This window comes from Salvelinus fontinalis, chromosome 11 (assembly GCF_029448725.1).
Source record: "Salvelinus fontinalis isolate EN_2023a chromosome 11, ASM2944872v1, whole genome shotgun sequence".
Classification (NCBI taxonomy): Eukaryota; Metazoa; Chordata; class Actinopteri; order Salmoniformes; family Salmonidae; genus Salvelinus; species Salvelinus fontinalis.
The window spans coordinates 56,464,923-56,483,251 of record NC_074675.1 but is presented as its reverse complement, the minus strand read 5'-3'; the positions used below and the strand labels follow the sequence as shown (position 1 = coordinate 56,483,251).

The 18,329-nt window shown below is 50.5% G+C and overlaps 1 protein-coding gene across 1 annotated transcript; it reads left to right on the top strand.

Moving 5' to 3' along the window:
• The first annotated feature begins 1,547 nt into the window (after positions 1–1,547).
• LOC129865987 (acidic leucine-rich nuclear phosphoprotein 32 family member D-like) lies at positions 1,548–18,047 on the top strand. The gene is made up of 7 exons (XM_055939119.1): positions 1,548–1,791; positions 4,765–4,914; positions 5,371–5,493; positions 5,669–5,858; positions 6,726–6,817; positions 8,013–8,067; positions 9,371–18,047. Exons 1-7 carry the CDS (start codon positions 1,738–1,740, stop codon positions 9,472–9,474), a joined length of 768 nt encoding a protein of 255 aa, XP_055795094.1. The 5' UTR covers positions 1,548–1,737; the 3' UTR covers positions 9,475–18,047.
• Positions 18,048–18,329: the final 282 nt, after the last annotated feature.

Below are 18,329 nucleotides of genomic sequence, written 5' to 3'. Positions count from 1 at the left end.
TCATACTTACTGTACGTACACCCTACAAACTGTATATACACCATACGTACTCTATAAACACCAAACATTGGTTATTAAAGCAGTAGTGGTGTATATTTTCTTTCTGTACTTTTTCCAGTGGTCTCACTGTGCTTTGGTGATGTAGTATTGGTGCTGCTGTGGTGGTGTCATCATCACTAAGCGCCTGGCTGGAACCTACAGTGTATATATTGTATTATTATTACCTCAGTGGTGTTGACCGGAGTCAAAATAGGGTTCATCCTTTCTACAAGAGTGGTTTCTTTACTGCGAAGGAAAGGTGTGGGATCACTAAGAGAAGCTCCACAATAGAGTTTAGGGGTCGCTTACAACCTTATAGTAGTGCACTATATAGGGAGTGGGCTCCCGAATGGCACAATGGTCTAAGGCACTGCATCTCCGTGCAAGAGGTGTCACTACAGTCCCTGGTTTGAATCCAGGCTGTATCACATCCGGGCCGTGTTTGGGAGTCCCCTTGGAGCGGCACAGAGTTGGCCCAGTGTCGCCGGGTCTCAGCATGGCCGGGTCCAGGCCGTCATTGTAAATTAAGAATTTGTTCTTAACTGACTTGCCTCGTTAAATAACTGATAAATAAAGGTTACATTTTTATAAATAAATAGGACGTTACCTTGGTTTGTTGTTGGATGGGTGTTTTGCTCTGAAAACAGAACTGTTCTGTCATCGTGGGATAGAGGGAGCGGCGGGATATGAACCCTCTCTCCTCTTCATCTCTCTCTTCATCCTGTGTTTGGACCGCCGTCCCATGTTGTGAATGTGTCTGTTGTGAGATGACTACAGTATAATTATGTGACTTATTAAAATAAACATTATGACACACAAAAAAAAAAAAAACTGGACAGGTGCTCTAGTGTCTTTCTTAAACTCACACGATATGTTTGTTTGAATTTACAGACTGCAGCTTTAAACTGTGACGGCAGCAATAAACAACAGCAGGCTACAGTGATGCACAATGAATGGGACTTCGGGGGTAAAACAAGAGACTTGAAAAAGGTGTGAAGAAACTGGGTAGAACACCAGAGCTGGTGAAAGTTCTTAATCGGAATAATGGACCCCAGTAAAACATTACAAGCCAAGTGGTTTCATACCTTACAACTGGAGATAGTTCTAAATTCGTAATTCTACGGCTCCAACTCCAGACAGTTCCATAGTAGGTGAATTATTGTACTTTGTAATTTAAGGCTTGAGAAAGAGTCTGTAGTCATGCAAATGAAATAGCAACATCGTTACCGTGTGGTAACAACTGATAGTCCATCAACAATGCCGGCAACAAAGAACTTGAAATTAGAGAATTATGTTCGATTAATTAAATACAGTAATAATAATAACAATAACGGTCAAATTCTCTCATAAATAGCCAAAAAACAAACAGTCACGTGTCTATCCGTCGTAATTAATTTTAATTTTAAATGCATCACAAGTATTGTAAATGGTTCTTTTCAGCTCAACAAGCTGCACTAGCGGGAATTCGTCAACAGGCCATGCATGTTTGGTTGCAGTGTGGGAACGCAACCACACGGGGCGCTGTTGAGTATTTCGTTTCACCGGGGTTTAGACTCGGCGCAAAAACCCAAGCTATTCGCATTTGACCCACTTTCTGATTTGAACGAAAGGCTGTTCTTTCGCTCTTCCGATAGTTAGCTATAGCAGGCGGTAGAAACCAACACTTTCCAACCAGATCCGAGAGAGAAGAGGGGGAACATGGACATGAAAAAGAGAATTCACCTAGAACTGAGAAATAGGACGCCGTCGGATGTAAGTAACATTATATGATTTAACTAGATCTGACTAACGTTACCTGTACTTATCTAACTAGGTAACACCAAAGTTTACGGTGTGTGGAAGTCATGGCGAGCACATGGGGTCCTCCCATAAGAACAAGCCTACTACTAGAAATGTATACTCTTTTACCACTTTACGTTTTCTCCGAATCAAAATTGTTAAGATAAATATGTATATTGTAAACTAGCTAGCAAACTGTATTTGATTCGTTGGTTTTGGGATCGCCAGCTTAAGTTAGCTGAATCACCAACGTTAACTGTACAACCAGACAAACCGGGTCCGTGAGGTAAACAGGATAATGGCTAACAAAATGGCTAAGTAACTAAATATTTTACCCCCCCCCAAAAAAAACTTGTTGTATTTCTATATTGCAAGCCACCTGCTGTAGTTTTTATTTTATACATATGTATATTTTGTAACAACCAGGCTTAGTATCAAAGAAAAAGCCGTAGTTAACATCAGCTAGCTATAGTAGTTAGCACACTGAACTTGACTGCGGTAGCCATTATTTGAGAACTCAACGTGTAAGGCGCGTAGTTAGCATGTTGGCTAACTAGTTAGCTACCAAGACAGCGAATCATCAGACCATTTTTCACCGGTTAAAAGCTACCAAATATTTTGTCGACTGAAACGATATTAAATGTACATAGACATGAACCGTTTGAGGACATTTTAACCGGTTAAATATCGTTATTTAGTTGGCTATAGTAGCTGGCTAACAACGTGTATCTACTTTAGCTGGTACATTTAACGCTACATCACGTGTCCAGAGTTTACAAACAGTTCGGTTTCTAAGCATGGCTACGATTCACAGGCCAAATAAAATAACTTCGAAACACACAAACGTTTTGATATACTGGTAAAATATTCCAAATAACTAGTGTTACTACTGAAACAACATATTTTCCTCTCACCCCCTCCCCCCCCCCCCATCTCTCTCCCCCCCATCTCTCTCCCCCCCCCCATCTCTCCCCCCCCCATCTCTCCCCCCCCCCATCTCCCCCCCCCCCCCATCTCTCCCCCCCCCCCCCATCTCCCCCCCCCCCATCTCTCTCTCCCCCCCATCTCTCTCTCCCCCCCATCTCTCTCTCTCCCCATCTCTCTCCCCCCATCTCTCTCCCCCCATCTCTCTCCCCCCATCTCTCTCTCCCCCTCTCTCTCTCCCCCCTCTCTCTCCCCCTCTCTCTCTCTCTCTCCCCTCTCTCTCTCTCTCCCCTCTCTCTCTCTCTCCCCTCTCTCTCTCTCCCCCCCTCTCTCCCCCCCTCTCTCTCTCTTCCCCCCCTCTCTCTCTCTTCTTCCCCCCCTCTCTCTCTCTTCTTCCCCCCCTCTCTCTCTCTTCTTCCCCCCCTCTCTCTCTCTTCTTCCCCCCCTCTCTCTCTCTTCCTCCCCCCCTCTCTCTCTCTTCCTCCCCCCCTCTCTCTCTCTTCCTCCCCCCCTCTCTCTCTCTTCCTCCCCCCCTCTCTCTCTCTTCCTCCCCACCTCTCTCTCTCTCTTCCTCCCCACCTCTCTCTCTCTCTTCCTCCCCACCTCTCTCTCTCTCTCTTCCTCCCCACCTCTCTCTCTTCCTCCCCACCTCTCTCTCTCTCTTCCTCCCCACCTCTCTCTCTCTCTCTTCCTCCCCACCTCTCTCTCTCTCCTTCCTCCCCCCTCTCTCTCTTCTTCCTCCCCCCTCTCTCTCTTCTTCCTCCCCCCTCTCTCTCTTCTTCCTCCCCCTCTCTCTCTCTTCCTCCCCCCTCTCTCTCTCTTCTCTCCCCCCCTCTCTCTCTCTTCCTCCCCACCCCTCTCTCTCTCTTCCTCCCCACCCTCTCTCTCTCTCTCTTCCTCCCCACCCCTCTCTCTCTCTCTCTTCCTCCCCACCCCTCTCTCTCTCTCTCTTCCTCCCACCCCTCTCTCTCTCTCTCTCTTCCTCCCCACCCTCTCTCTCTCTCTCTTCCTCCCCACCCCTCTCTCTCTCTCTCTTCCTCCCCACCCCTCTCTCTCTCTCTCTTCCTCCCCACCCCCTCTCTCTCTCTCTTCCTCCCCACCCCTCTCTCTCTCTCTCTTCCTCCCCACCCCTCTCTCTCTCTCTCTTCCTCCCCACCCCTCTCTCTCTCTCTCTTCCTCCCCACCCCTCTCTCTCTCTCTCTCTTCCTCCCCACCCCTCTCTCTCTCTCTCTCTTCCTCCCCACCCCTCTCTCTCTCTCTCTCTCTTCCTCCCCACCCCTCTCTCTCTCTCTCTCTTCCTCCCCACCCCTCTCTCTCTCTCTCTCTCTTCCTCCCCACCCCTCTCTCTCTCTCTCTCTCTTCCTCCCCACCTCTCTCTCTCTCTCTCTCTTCCTCCCCACCTCTCTCTCTCTCTCTCTCTTCCTCCCCACCTCTCTCTCTCTCTTTCTCTTCCTTCCCACCTCTCTCTCTCTCTTCCTTCCCACCTCTCTCTCTCTCTCTTTCCTCCCCACCTCTCTCTCTCTCTCTCTCTCTCTCCCCACCTCTCTCTCTCTCTCTCTTCCCTCCCACCTCTCTCTCTCTCTTCCCTCCCACCTCTCTCTCTCTCTTCCCTCCCACCTCTCTCTCTCTCTTCCTCCCCACCTCTCTCTCTCTCTTCCTCCCCACCTCTCTCTCTCTCTTCCTCCCCACCTCTCTCTCTCTCTTCCTCCCCACCTCTCTCTCTCTCTTCCTCCCCACCTCTCTCTCTCTCTTCCTCCCCACCTCTCTCTCTCTCTCTTCCTCCCCACCTCTCTCTCTCTCTCTTCCTCCCCACCTCTCTCTCTCTCTCTTCCTCCCCACCTCTCTCTCTCTCTCTCTCTTCCTCCCCACCTCTCTCTCTCTCTCTCTCTTCCTCCCCACCTCTCTCTCTCTCTCTCTCTTCCTCCCCACCTCTCTCTCTCTCTCTCTCTTCCTCCCCACCTCTCTCTCTCTCTCTCTCTTCCTCCCCACCTCTCTCTCTCTCTTCCTGTGTTTATCTCCCAGGTTCAGGAACTGGTCCTAGATAACTGCCGGTCCAACGAGGGGAAGATGGAGGGCGTAACGGAGGAATTTGAGAACCTGGAACTGTTGAGCCTCATCAACGTCGGCCTCATCAACGTCTCAAACATTCCCAAATTGGGGAAATTAAAAAAGGTACAACCACAATGGGGGTGTGTGTCCCAAAATGGCACCCTGTTTATTTTACAGTGCACTACATCTCCATACCCCAAACTGGAAAAAGGGAGCTAGCCTGCACACGAGGTCTCACTGCCTTAGTACTGCTTTTTTAAATAACGTCACAGTAGACCATGAATCTACAATAGTAGGTTATTTCATTTTTTAAACTGAAAGTTGGGCCATGTGATGCTGAATAATGTGTTTCCTGCCCTCAGCTGGAAGGTATATAATGGTTATATAAAATCAACAACATTCAAGTTGTTAATTTGACATCTAAAATCACACGTGGATCTATTAGACTTTAGTATTGCATTGGGGGGGGGGGGGGGGATAGTTATTTCACTGTACAGCCTTAATCTATGGATTGTAGATCAATGACATTGGGGTATCAGTCTACTCAGTGACACCCGGGCGTGATTTCTTCTTCTGTAGTTGGAGCTGAGTGACAACAGGATATCTGGGGGTCTGGAGGTGCTGGCGGAGAGGCTGGTCAACCTCACACACCTCAACCTCTCTGGGAACAAGTTCAAGGACATCAGTACACTGGAACCACTGGTGAATAAGACTGTTGTGGCTGTTTTTATAAGACTAATAGCTGAGAGTACGATGGGTTATAACCCCCCTTTATCTAACTTGAAATACGACCGTTTCCGCTCTTCATATGTCTTGTAACTGTGAATACGTCAGTTGTAGTTTGTGAATAACTGTCATAATCTCGCCGCCATTTTAGAAAAAACTTCCCGTATTGAAGTCTCTGGACCTCTTTAACTGTGAGGTCACCAACCTGGGAGACTACAGAGAGAGCATCTTCAAGCTCCTCCCACAGCTCACGTACCTGGATGGCTACGATATCGAAGACTGCGAGGCCTCCGACTCGGACGGCGAGGGAGACGGGGTCGATGACGACGATGATGATGAAGGTAAAACTTGCTGAAGTGGAACTTACATCTGATTTAGAAATTGCAATTTCCCAGTGTTTACAAATGAGCAGAACATTCAAAGGACACCATGTAATTGCCCCCCCCGAAAAAATCTGTAATTTATGTCGGGGAAATAAATGGACACGGTCACTTGATTCTGGCTCGGCAAATGAATGGACCTGTTTGATTATTACTCTTTATGAAGATGGTGAATGCCCTGGTCAAAAGTAGTACCCTATCTAGGGGTCCGTTTTCAGACATATCCAACTCATTGATATGGTACTTGACTGGGCTGATGTTGTCCATAGTCTGTCCTGTGGAACAGAGTGGGAGGAGGGAGACTGATGTACTCTGATTTTAGTGGTCTTCACGGTATCCACCTGTACCCGAATAATCACGTCCGGATCCAGAATTGTAAATAAGGTCAAAAGTTGGATCTGGTATGATTGTGTCGTTTTAACTGACTTGTCCGGAAGGACCCGTGTAGATCCCGAACGTGACTGCTGCAGGAGAGGTTAGCTGAGGTTAGCACTTCTTGGGGGGGGGGTATGATATTTGCAAATGCATCCAACAAGTTTGTAGAGTCACCGGATTAATCGGAGGCCCCTAGAGGCGAAAGAAACGCAGGCGAGGTGCTGGCTAGCGGAGTAGAACACTTGGAAAAATGAACGGAGAGACTCGCACTCTGGGACCTCAGATGCAATTATTTAATAACCATCGTTTTGACAGACAAGCTGTTTTCATCGGGATATAACGACAGACACTGGGGGAGGATAGTGGGTCTAATGTTGTCTCTGGTCTGTCCTGTAGAACACAGGGGGGGGGATAGTGGGTCTAATGTAGTCTCTGGTCTGTCCTGTGAAAAAGGGGGAGAGTCTGAGGAGGACTTTGATGAAGAGGAGGATGATGATGAAGAGGTCATTGCAGAGGAAGATGACGACAGTGCGGAGAGTGAAGAGGTAAGATCCGGCCCGTGGAGGGGGCAATTTTTGTATAATTTTCAGTGCCGCCCTCCGGAACTGGTTAAAGACCGACCGCACCCCCTGTTACCAATCAGGGGGTAACGGAATGCTTTAACAATATTCTCAAAGTAGGCCTGACTCTAAATACAGCCTCTGCTGACACCTAGAGTTTCTTATATAAACACCATATCGTTTCGCAAAGCATGATCAACAAGTTAGCGCGCTAACGTTAGCTTAACCCTGAAACGACACTGCGGGCGCTAGCTTGACCCTGAAACGACACTGAGGACGCTAGCTTAACCCTGAAACGACACTGTGGGCGCTAGCTTGACCCTGAAACGACACTGCGGGCGCTAGCTTGACCCTGAAACGACACTGCGGGCGCTAGCTTGACCCTGAAACGACACTGCGGGCGCTAGCTTGACCCTGAAACGACACTGCGGGCGCTAGCTTGACCCTGAAACGACACTGCGGGCGCTAGCTTGACCCTGAAACGACACTGCGGGCGCTAGCTTGACCCTGAAACGACACTGCGGGCGCTAGCTTGACCCTGAAACGACAATGCGGGCGCTAGCTTGACCCTGAAACGACACTGCGGGCGCTAGCTTGACCCTGAAACGACACTGCGGGCGCTAGCTTGACCCTGAAACGACACTGCGGGCGCTAGCTTGACCCTGAAACGACACTGCGGGCGCTAGCTTGACCCTGAAACGACACTGCGGGCGCTAGCTTGACCCTGAAACGACACTGCGGGCGCTAGCTTGACCCTGAAACGACACTGCGGGCGCTAGCTTGACCCTGAAACGACACTGCGGGCGCTAGCTTGACCCTGAAACGACACTGCGGGCGCTAGCTTGACCCTGAAACGACACTGCGGGCGCTAGCTTGACCCTGAAACGACACTGCGGGCGCTAGCTTGACCCTGAAACGACACTGCGGGCGCTAGCTTGACCCTGAAACGACACTGCGGGCGCTAGCTTGACCCTGAAACGACACTGCGGGCGCTAGCTTGACCCTGAAACGACACTGCGGGCGCTAGCTTGACCCTGAAACGACACTGCGGGCGCTAGCTTGACCCTGAAACGACACTGCGGGCGCTAGCTTGACCCTGAAACGACACTGCGGGCGCTAGCTTGACCCTGAAACGACACTGCGGGCGGGTGTTCGTTGTACTAACTGTTTCTCTCTCTAGGATGGGGAGGTGAACGGAGATATCGATGATGATGATGATGACGACGAAGATGATGGTTAGTAGCGTTATCCAATCACAGGTCTAGTGTTGCTCTATTCAGGTCTGGTGTAGCTCTATTCTAGTGTAGCTCTATTCTAGTGTAGCTCTATTCTAGTGTAGCTCTATTCTAGTGTAGCTCTATTCTAGTGTAGCTCTATTCAGGTCTGGTGTAGCTCTATTCTAGTGTAGCTCTATTCTAGTGTAGCTCTATTCAGGTCTGGTGTAGCTCTATTCTAGTGTAGCTCTATTCTAGTGTAGCTCTATTCAGGTCTAGTGTAGCTCTATTCAGGTCTAGTGTAGCTCTATTCAGGTCTAGTGTAGCTCTATTCAGGTCTAGTGTAGCTCTATTCAGGTCTAGTGTAGCTCTATTCAGGTCTAGTGTAGCTCTATTCAGGTCTAGTGTAGCTCTATTCAGGTCTGGTGTAGCTCTATTCTAGTGTAGCTCTATTCAGGTCTGGTGTAGCTCTAGTCTGGTGTAGCTCTAGTCTGGCCTAGCTCTATTTTGGTGTAGCTCTAGTCTGGCCTAGCTCTATTTTGGTGTAGTGTAGCTCTCTTCTGGTCTGGTGTAGCTCTAGTCTGGCCTAGCTCTATTTTGGTCTGGTGTAGCTCTCTTCTGGTCTGGTGTAGCTCTATTCCAGTGTGGTGTAGCTCTATTCTGGTGTAGTGTAGCTCTCTTCTGGTCTGGTGTAGCTACACCTGCATTCTACACCTGCATTACTAGCTGTTTGGGGTTTTAGGCTGGGTTTCTGTACAGCACTTCGAGATATTAGCTGATGTACGAAGGGCTATATAAAATAAACTTGATTTGATATTCTAGTCTAGTGTAGCTCTATTCAGGTCTAGTGTAGCTCTATTCTGGTCTAGTGTAGCTCTATTCTGGTCTAGTGTAGCTCTATTCGGGTCTAGTGTAGCTCTATTCTGGTCTAGTGTTTTAAAGGCTGTGATCCCCTGGTCTAAGTAGTGCACTACATAGGGAATAAGGTGCATAGAGCCCTATGGACCCTGGTCTAAGTAGTGCACTACATAGGGAATAAGGTGTATAGAGCCCTATGGACCCTGGTCTAAGTAGTGCACTACATAGGGAATAAGGTGCATAGAGCCCTATGGACCCTGGTCTAAGTAGTGCACTACATAGGGAATAAGGTGCATAGAGCCCTATGGACCCTGGTCTAAGTAGTGCACTACATAGGGAATAAGGTGCATAGAGCCCTATGGACCCTGGTCTAAGTAGTGCACTACATAGGGTCTTTTGGGACACAGACATCACGTTATTCTGTTTGGTGCCCGTGTCTAAATGTCCTCTTCTGTTTCTTCTCTAGATGAGGATGACTCTCCAGCGAAAGGAGAGAAGAGGAAGAGGGATCCTGAGGATGATGACGATGATGAAGATTCAGTGTCCCCCCCTCCACCCCTCAATGTCTGATTCCACTTCTCAATATCTCTGATACGTCCCCTTCACCCCTCAATACCTCTACCTCCCCTCCATCCCTCAGTATCTCTGATACGTCCCCTTCACCCCCTCAGTATCTCTGATACGTCCCCTTCACCCCCTCAGTATCTCTGATACCTCCCCTTCACCCCCTCAGTATCTCTACGTCCCCTTCACCCCCTCAGTATCTCTGATACGTCCCCTTCACCCCCTCAGTATCTCTGATACCTCCCCTTCACCCCCTCAGTATCTCTGATACCTCCCCTTCACCCCCTCAGTATCTCTGATACGTCCCCTTCACCCCCTCAGTATCTCTGATACGTCCCCTTCACCCCCTCAGTATCTCTGATACCTCCCCTTCACCCCCTCAGTATCTCTGATACGTCCCCTTCACCCCCTCAGTATCTCTGATACCTCCCCTTCACCCCCTCAGTATCTCTGATACCTCCCCTTCACCCCCTCAGTATCTCTGATACGTCCCCTTCACCCCCTCAGTATCTCTGATACGTCCCCTTCACCCCCTCAGTATCTCTGATACGTCCCCTTCACCCCCTCAGTATCTCTACCTCCCCTTCACCCCCTCAGTATCTCTGATACGTCCCCTTCACCCCCTCAGTATCTCTGATACCTCCCCTTCACCCCCTCAGTATCTCTACGTCCCCTTCACCCCCTCAGTATCTCTGATACCTCCCCTTCACCCCCTCAGTATCTCTGATACCTCCCCTTCACCCCCTCAGTATCTCTGATACGTCCCCTTCACCCCCTCAGTATCTCTGATACGTCCCCTTCACCCCCTCAGTATCTCTGATACGTCCCCTTCACCCCCTCAGTATCTCTGATACGTCCCCTTCACCCCCTCAGTATCTCTGATACGTCCCCTTCACCCCCTCAGTATCTCTGATACCTCCCCTTCACCCCCTCAGTATCTCTGATACCTCCCCTTCACCCCCTCAGTATCTCTACGTCCCCTTCACCCCCTCAGTATCTCTGATACCTCCCCTTCACCCCCTCAGTATCTCTACGTCCCCTTCACCCCCTCAGTATCTCTGATACCTCCCCTTCACCCCCTCAGTATCTCTGATACCTCCCCTTCACCCCCTCAGTATCTCTGATACCTCCCCTTCACCCCCTCAGTATCTCTGATACCTCCCCTTCACCCCCTCAGTATCTCTGATACCTCCCCTTCACCCCCTCAGTATCTCTGATACCTCCCCTTCACCCCCTCAGTATCTCTGATACCTCCCCTTCACCCCCTCAGTATCTCTGATACGTCCCCTTCACCCCCTCAGTATCTCTGATACGTCCCCTTCACCCCCTCAGTATCTCTGATACGTCCCCTTCACCCCCTCAGTATCTCTGATACCTCCCCTTCACCCCCTCAGTATCTCTGATACCTCCCCTTCACCCCCTCAGTATCTCTACGTCCCCTTCACCCCCTCAGTATCTCTGATACCTCCCCTTCACCCCCTCAGTATCTCTGATACCTCCCCTTCACCCCCTCAGTATCTCTGATACGTCCCCTTCACCCCCTCAGTATCTCTGATACGTCCCCTTCACCCCCTCAGTATCTCTGATACCTCCCCTTCACCCCCTCAGTATCTCTGATACCTCCCCTTCACCCCCTCAGTATCTCTGATACGTCCCCTTCACCCCCTCAGTATCTCTGATACGTCCCCTTCACCCCCTCAGTATCTCTGATACCTCCCCTTCACCCCCTCAGTATCTCTGATACCTCCCCTTCACCCCCTCAGTATCTCTGATACGTCCCCTTCACCCCCTCAGTATCTCTGATACCTCCCCTTCACCCCCTCAGTATCTCTGATACCTCCCCTTCACCCCCTCAGTATCTCTACGTCCCCTTCACCCCCTCAGTATCTCTGATACCTCCCCTTCACCCCCTCAGTATCTCTACGTCCCCTTCACCCCCTCAGTATCTCTGATACCTCCCCTTCACCCCCTCAGTATCTCTGATACCTCCCCTTCACCCCCTCAGTATCTCTGATACCTCCCCTTCACCCCCTCAGTATCTCTGATACCTCCCCTTCACCCCCTCAGTATCTCTGATACCTCCCCTTCACCCCCTCAGTATCTCTGATACCTCCCCTTCACCCCCTCAGTATCTCTACGTCCCCTTCACCCCCTCAGTATCTCTGATACCTCCCCTTCACCCCCTCAGTATCTCTGATACCTCCCCTTCACCCCCTCAGTATCTCTGATACCTCCCCTTCACCCCCTCAGTATCTCTGATACCTCCCCTTCACCCCCTCAGTATCTCTGATACCTCCCCTTCACCCCCTCAGTATCTCTGATACGTCCCCTTCACCCCCTCAGTATCTCTGATACGTCCCCTTCACCCCCTCAGTATCTCTGATACCTCCCCTTCACCCCCTCAGTATCTCTGATACGTCCCCTTCACCCCCTCAGTATCTCTGATACCTCCCCTTCACCCCCTCAGTATCTCTGATACGTCCCCTTCACCCCCTCAGTATCTCTGATACCTCCCCTTCACCCCCTCAGTATCTCTGATACCTCCCCTTCACCCCCTCAGTATCTCTGATACGTCCCCTTCACCCCCTCAGTATCTCTGATACGTCCCCTTCACCCCTCAGTATCTCTGATACGTCCCCTTCACCCCCTCAGTATCTCTGATACCTCCCCTTCACCCCCTCAGTATCTCTGATACGTCCCCTTCACCCCCTCAGTATCTCTGATACCTCCCCTTCACCCCCTCAGTATCTCTGATACCTCCCCTTCACCCCCTCAGTATCTCTGATACCTCCCCTTCACCCCCTCAGTATCTCTGATACCTCCCCTTCACCCCCTCAGTATCTCTGATACGTCCCCTTCACCCCCTCAGTATCTCTGATACCTCCCCTTCACCCCCTCAGTATCTCTGATACGTCCCCTTCACCCCCTCAGTATCTCTGATACGTCCCCTTCACCCCCTCAGTATCTCTGATACGTCCCCTTCACCCCCTCAGTATCTCTGATACGTCCCCTTCACCCCCTCAGTATCTCTGATACCTCCCCTTCACCCCCTCAGTATCTCTGATACGTCCCCTTCACCCCCTCAGTATCTCTGATACCTCCCCTTCACCCCCTCAGTATCTCTGATACGTCCCCTTCACCCCCTCAGTATCTCTGATACGTCCCCTTCACCCCCTCAGTATCTCTGATACCTCCCCTTCACCCCCTCAGTATCTCTGATACGTCCCCTTCACCCCCTCAGTATCTCTGATACCTCCCCTTCACCCCCTCAGTATCTCTGATACCTCCCCTTCACCCCCTCAGTATCTCTGATACCTCCCCTTCACCCCCTCAGTATCTCTACGTCCCCTTCACCCCCTCAGTATCTCTGATACGTCCCCTTCACCCCCTCAGTATCTCTACGTCCCCTTCACCCCCTCAGTATCTCTGATACCTCCCCTTCACCCCCTCAGTATCTCTGATACGTCCCCTTCACCCCCTCAGTATCTCTGATACGTCCCCTTCACCCCCTCAGTATCTCTGATACCTCCCCTTCACCCCCTCAGTATCTCTGATACGTCCCCTTCACCCCCTCAGTATCTCTGATACCTCCCCTTCACCCCCTCAGTATCTCTGATACCTCCCCTTCACCCCCTCAGTATCTCTGATACGTCCCCTTCACCCCCTCAGTATCTCTGATACGTCCCCTTCACCCCCTCAGTATCTCTGATACCTCCCCTTCACCCCCTCAGTATCTCTGATACCTCCCCTTCACCCCCTCAGTATCTCTGATACGTCCCCTTCACCCCCTCAGTATCTCTGATACGTCCCCTTCACCCCCTCAGTATCTCTGATACCTCCCCTTCACCCCCTCAGTATCTCTGATACGTCCCCTTCACCCCCTCAGTATCTCTGATACCTCCCCTTCACCCCCTCAGTATCTCTGATACCTCCCCTTCACCCCCTCAGTATCTCTGATACGTCCCCTTCACCCCCTCAGTATCTCTGATACGTCCCCTTCACCCCCTCAGTATCTCTGATACGTCCCCTTCACCCCCTCAGTATCTCTGATACCTCCCCTTCACCCCCTCAGTATCTCTGATACCTCCCCTTCACCCCCTCAGTATCTCTGATACCTCCCCTTCACCCCCTCAGTATCTCTGATACCTCCCCTTCACCCCCTCAGTATCTCTGATACCTCCCCTTCACCCCCTCAGTATCTCTGATACCTCCCCTTCACCCCCTCAGTATCTCTGATACCTCCCCTTCACCCCCTCAGTATCTCTGATACCTCCCCTTCACCCCCTCAGTATCTCTGATACGTCCCCTTCACCCCCTCAGTATCTCTGATACGTCCCCTTCACCCCCTCAGTATCTCTGATACGTCCCCTTCACCCCCTCAGTATCTCTGATACGTCCCCTTCACCCCCTCAGTATCTCTGATACCTCCCCTTCACCCCCTCAGTATCTCTGATACGTCCCCTTCACCCCCTCAGTATCTCTGATACCTCCCCTTCACCCCCTCAGTATCTCTGATACCTCCCCTTCACCCCCTCAGTATCTCTGATACGTCCCCTTCACCCCCTCAGTATCTCTGATACCTCCCCTTCACCCCCTCAGTATCTCTGATACGTCCCCTTCACCCCCTCAGTATCTCTGATACCTCCCCTTCACCCCCTCAGTATCTCTGATACCTCCCCTTCACCCCCTCAGTATCTCTGATACCTCCCCTTCACCCCCTCAGTATCTCTGATACCTCCCCTTCACCCCCTCAGTATCTCTACGTCCCCTTCACCCCCTCAGTATCTCTGATACGTCCCCTTCACCCCCTCAGTATCTCTACGTCCCCTTCACCCCCTCAGTATCTCTGATACCTCCCCTTCACCCCCTCAGTATCTCTGATACGTCCCCTTCACCCCCTCAGTATCTCTGATACCTCCCCTTCACCCCCTCAGTATCTCTGATACGTCCCCTTCACCCCCTCAGTATCTCTGATACCTCCCCTTCACCCCCTCAGTATCTCTGATACCTCCCCTTCACCCCCTCAGTATCTCTGATACGTCCCCTTCACCCCCTCAGTATCTCTGATACGTCCCCTTCACCCCCTCAGTATCTCTGATACCTCCCCTTCACCCCCTCAGTATCTCTGATACCTCCCCTTCACCCCCTCAGTATCTCTGATACGTCCCCTTCACCCCCTCAGTATCTCTGATACCTCCCCTTCACCCCCTCAGTATCTCTGATACCTCCCCGTCACCCCCTCAGTATCTCTACGTCCCCTTCACCCCCTCAGTATCTCTGATACCTCCCCTTCACCCCCTCAGTATCTCTACGTCCCCTTCACCCCCTCAGTATCTCTGATACCTCCCCTTCACCCCCTCAGTATCTCTGATACCTCCCCTTCACCCCCTCAGTATCTCTGATACCTCCCCTTCACCCCCTCAGTATCTCTGATACCTCCCCTTCACCCCCTCAGTATCTCTGATACCTCCCCTTCACCCCCTCAGTATCTCTGATACCTCCCCTTCACCCCCTCAGTATCTCTGATACCTCCCCTTCACCCCCTCAGTATCTCTACGTCCCCTTCACCCCCTCAGTATCTCTGATACCTCCCCTTCACCCCCTCAGTATCTCTGATACCTCCCCTTCACCCCCTCAGTATCTCTGATACCTCCCCTTCACCCCCTCAGTATCTCTGATACCTCCCCTTCACCCCCTCAGTATCTCTGATACGTCCCCTTCACCCCCTCAGTATCTCTGATACGTCCCCTTCACCCCCTCAGTATCTCTGATACGTCCCCTTCACCCCCTCAGTATCTCTGATACCTCCCCTTCACCCCCTCAGTATCTCTGATACGTCCCCTTCACCCCCTCAGTATCTCTGATACCTCCCCTTCACCCCCTCAGTATCTCTGATACGTCCCCTTCACCCCCTCAGTATCTCTGATACCTCCCCTTCACCCCCTCAGTATCTCTGATACCTCCCCTTCACCCCCTCAGTATCTCTGATACGTCCCCTTCACCCCCTCAGTATCTCTGATACGTCCCCTTCACCCCCTCAGTATCTCTGATACGTCCCCTTCACCCCCTCAGTATCTCTGATACCTCCCCTTCACCCCCTCAGTATCTCTGATACCTCCCCTTCACCCCCTCAGTATCTCTGATACCTCCCCTTCACCCCCTCAGTATCTCTGATACCTCCCCTTCACCCCCTCAGTATCTCTGATACCTCCCCTTCACCCCCTCAGTATCTCTGATACCTCCCCTTCACCCCCTCAGTATCTCTGATACGTCCCCTTCACCCCCTCAGTATCTCTGATACCTCCCCTTCACCCCCTCAGTATCTCTGATACGTCCCCTTCACCCCCTCAGTATCTCTGATACGTCCCCTTCACCCCCTCAGTATCTCTGATACGTCCCCTTCACCCCCTCAGTATCTCTGATACCTCCCCTTCACCCCCTCAGTATCTCTGATACGTCCCCTTCACCCCCTCAGTATCTCTGATACCTCCCCTTCACCCCCTCAGTATCTCTGATACCTCCCCTTCACCCCCTCAGTATCTCTGATACGTCCCCTTCACCCCCTCAGTATCTCTGATACGTCCCCTTCACCCCCTCAGTATCTCTGATACCTCCCCTTCACCCCCTCAGTATCTCTGATACGTCCCCTTCACCCCCTCAGTATCTCTGATACCTCCCCTTCACCCCCTCAGTATCTCTGATACCTCCCCTTCACCCCCTCAGTATCTCTGATACCTCCCCTTCACCCCCTCAGTATCTCTGATACCTCCCCTTCACCCCCTCAGTATCTCTGATACCTCCCCTTCACCCCCTCAGTATCTCTACGTCCCCTTCACCCCCTCAGTATCTCTGATACGTCCCCTTCACCCCCTCAGTATCTCTACGTCCCCTTCACCCCCTCAGTATCTCTGATACCTCCCCTTCACCCCCTCAGTATCTCTGATACGTATCCACCAATGTTCTCTTAATTTTTTTGCTGATTGAAAACTTGAACTTTGTGAGAATTCTGTTCTGCTTCCATGTTGCGTTTCCTGTGAACACTGAGGCTGTAAGTTAGCCACTGTAGCCTACTTGGCAACAGTTACACATCTATTTGATCCTAATGTAGGTCTACCAGAGTGGCCTACCATCAAAAACAAGGGGGAAAAAGGGCATCCCATAATATTTTAACATGGAAATAGCTGTTCTGTCATTCAGCCTACAGGAGCAGCCAAAGTGTGGTGTTCAATGTAGGACCTACATTCCATTAGACTTTAGGGGACTGAAAATGTCACGTTTGAGGCAGGAAACTATTTTACAAAATAAAATCCATCGTTATTCCCATACCAATATTACAGAGAATCAGACAAATTATGCTTCCCTCTGCCTATTGGCTACTGAGCTTATTCAAGCCCGTCTCAAAATACAACACTGTCCCTTTAAGACGTAAAAAAAAGGGCTAATAACTCACTAACTAGCGAAGGGTATGATTCCTGTAGCGTTCTTTAATCTCTAAACAAGCCGTCGACTCGGTCTGTGTTTACAGCAGAGGTTAAGGTAAATGTCACAGAGTCATTTTACATTTACATTTAAGTCGTTTGGCAGACGCTCTTATCCAGAGCGACTTACAAATTGGTGGCATCATATATGGCAACGGTCTATTTGCATATAGGCCTAGTTTCGGTATGTTTTACTGAAAGTGGCTAATAATTGCGTTGATTCGGTCACAATTCCTCCCCCGACCCCTCAGTATCTCAGATACCCCTCTTTGCCTTCTGTTGCCCCCCCCCCCCCTTGACTGTCTCTGTCCTTTCCCCCAAATCCCTCCAGCCAACCTAGGATGTCCCGAATAGTACCCTAGTCCCTAATATAGTGCACTACTTTTGACCAGGGCCCAAAGCCTTGAACCCATCAGAAAAGCCCTGTGGGTCCTGGTCAACAGTAGTGCACTATATATAGGGAATAGTGTGTCATTCTGATGACGTGGCTCCACACACACACACACACACACACCCCTTTGAGTTGTCCCGTTGTCCTCACCGCGCAGCATTCCGTGACATCACCAGGTGGTGGGAGGGGCTCTCTGTGACATCATCCGCCCGGAGGTTCCGTGATGTCATCAACTCCTTTCAGAGCTCTCTTGTCTGTTAACGACCTCATCGCCCGGACAACCAACCGCCCGCTTTTCCCCAAACAAGGGGAACAACTCCCCCCAACAGTGCCTGTGTACCAAATGGCACCCTATTGGCTATTTTGTGCACGCACTACTTTTGGTTAGGGCCCGTGTAGGTCTCTTTAGTGCACTATATAGGGAATAAGGGGTCATGTAGTACATAAACCAGAGCTTTTAAAATATTTTTTCTGAAGACTTTGTTGTTTTTCTTAATTTTTTTTGTTTGTTGCTGTCTGTCTCCTCCCTCCCTTGTGTTTTGGGTTGGACCGGAGCTAGAAGACACACCCTGTCCCCTACGTAGTGCACTACGTAGGGTACCACTGGGGATGCAAGCCTCCTAGTTGTGGCTGTGTTTTTACTTTCTGTAAGTTAAGACAAAATGTACAAAAATTTACTTTGTAAATAAAATCTTAACATTTTCCTCCTTGCTCTTGTATGTCCTTTCAATTTGTTTTGTGAGGTTTTTATATCGTTGTCTACCGACATTCTAACTAACCGCTTTGCCATGAACAAAAAAAATGTGCTGACGTTTTATAGAGTACAGAACTATTTTCTGTGTTGGTAGGCTCTTGTACTCTTGTTTCCCACCCGGGGGGGGGAACAGACATTAAAACTGGTTGTCAAACATCTCTAGACCCCCAGCTGTTCCAGGTATACTATATATATATATACAAAAGTATGTGGACACCCCTTCAATTTAGTGGATTAG

Coding starts and splice junctions, on each gene's coding strand:
- LOC129865987 (XM_055939119.1), top strand. CDS start 1,738: ATGGACATGAAAAAGAGAATTCACCTAGAACTGAGAAATAGGACGCCG. Junction 4,915..5,370: donor AATTGGGGAAATTAAAAAAG/GTACAACCACAA, acceptor CTTCTTCTGTAG/TTGGAGCTGAGTGACAACAG. Junction 8,068..9,370: donor TGATGACGACGAAGATGATG/GTTAGTAGCGTT, acceptor TTTCTTCTCTAG/ATGAGGATGACTCTCCAGCG.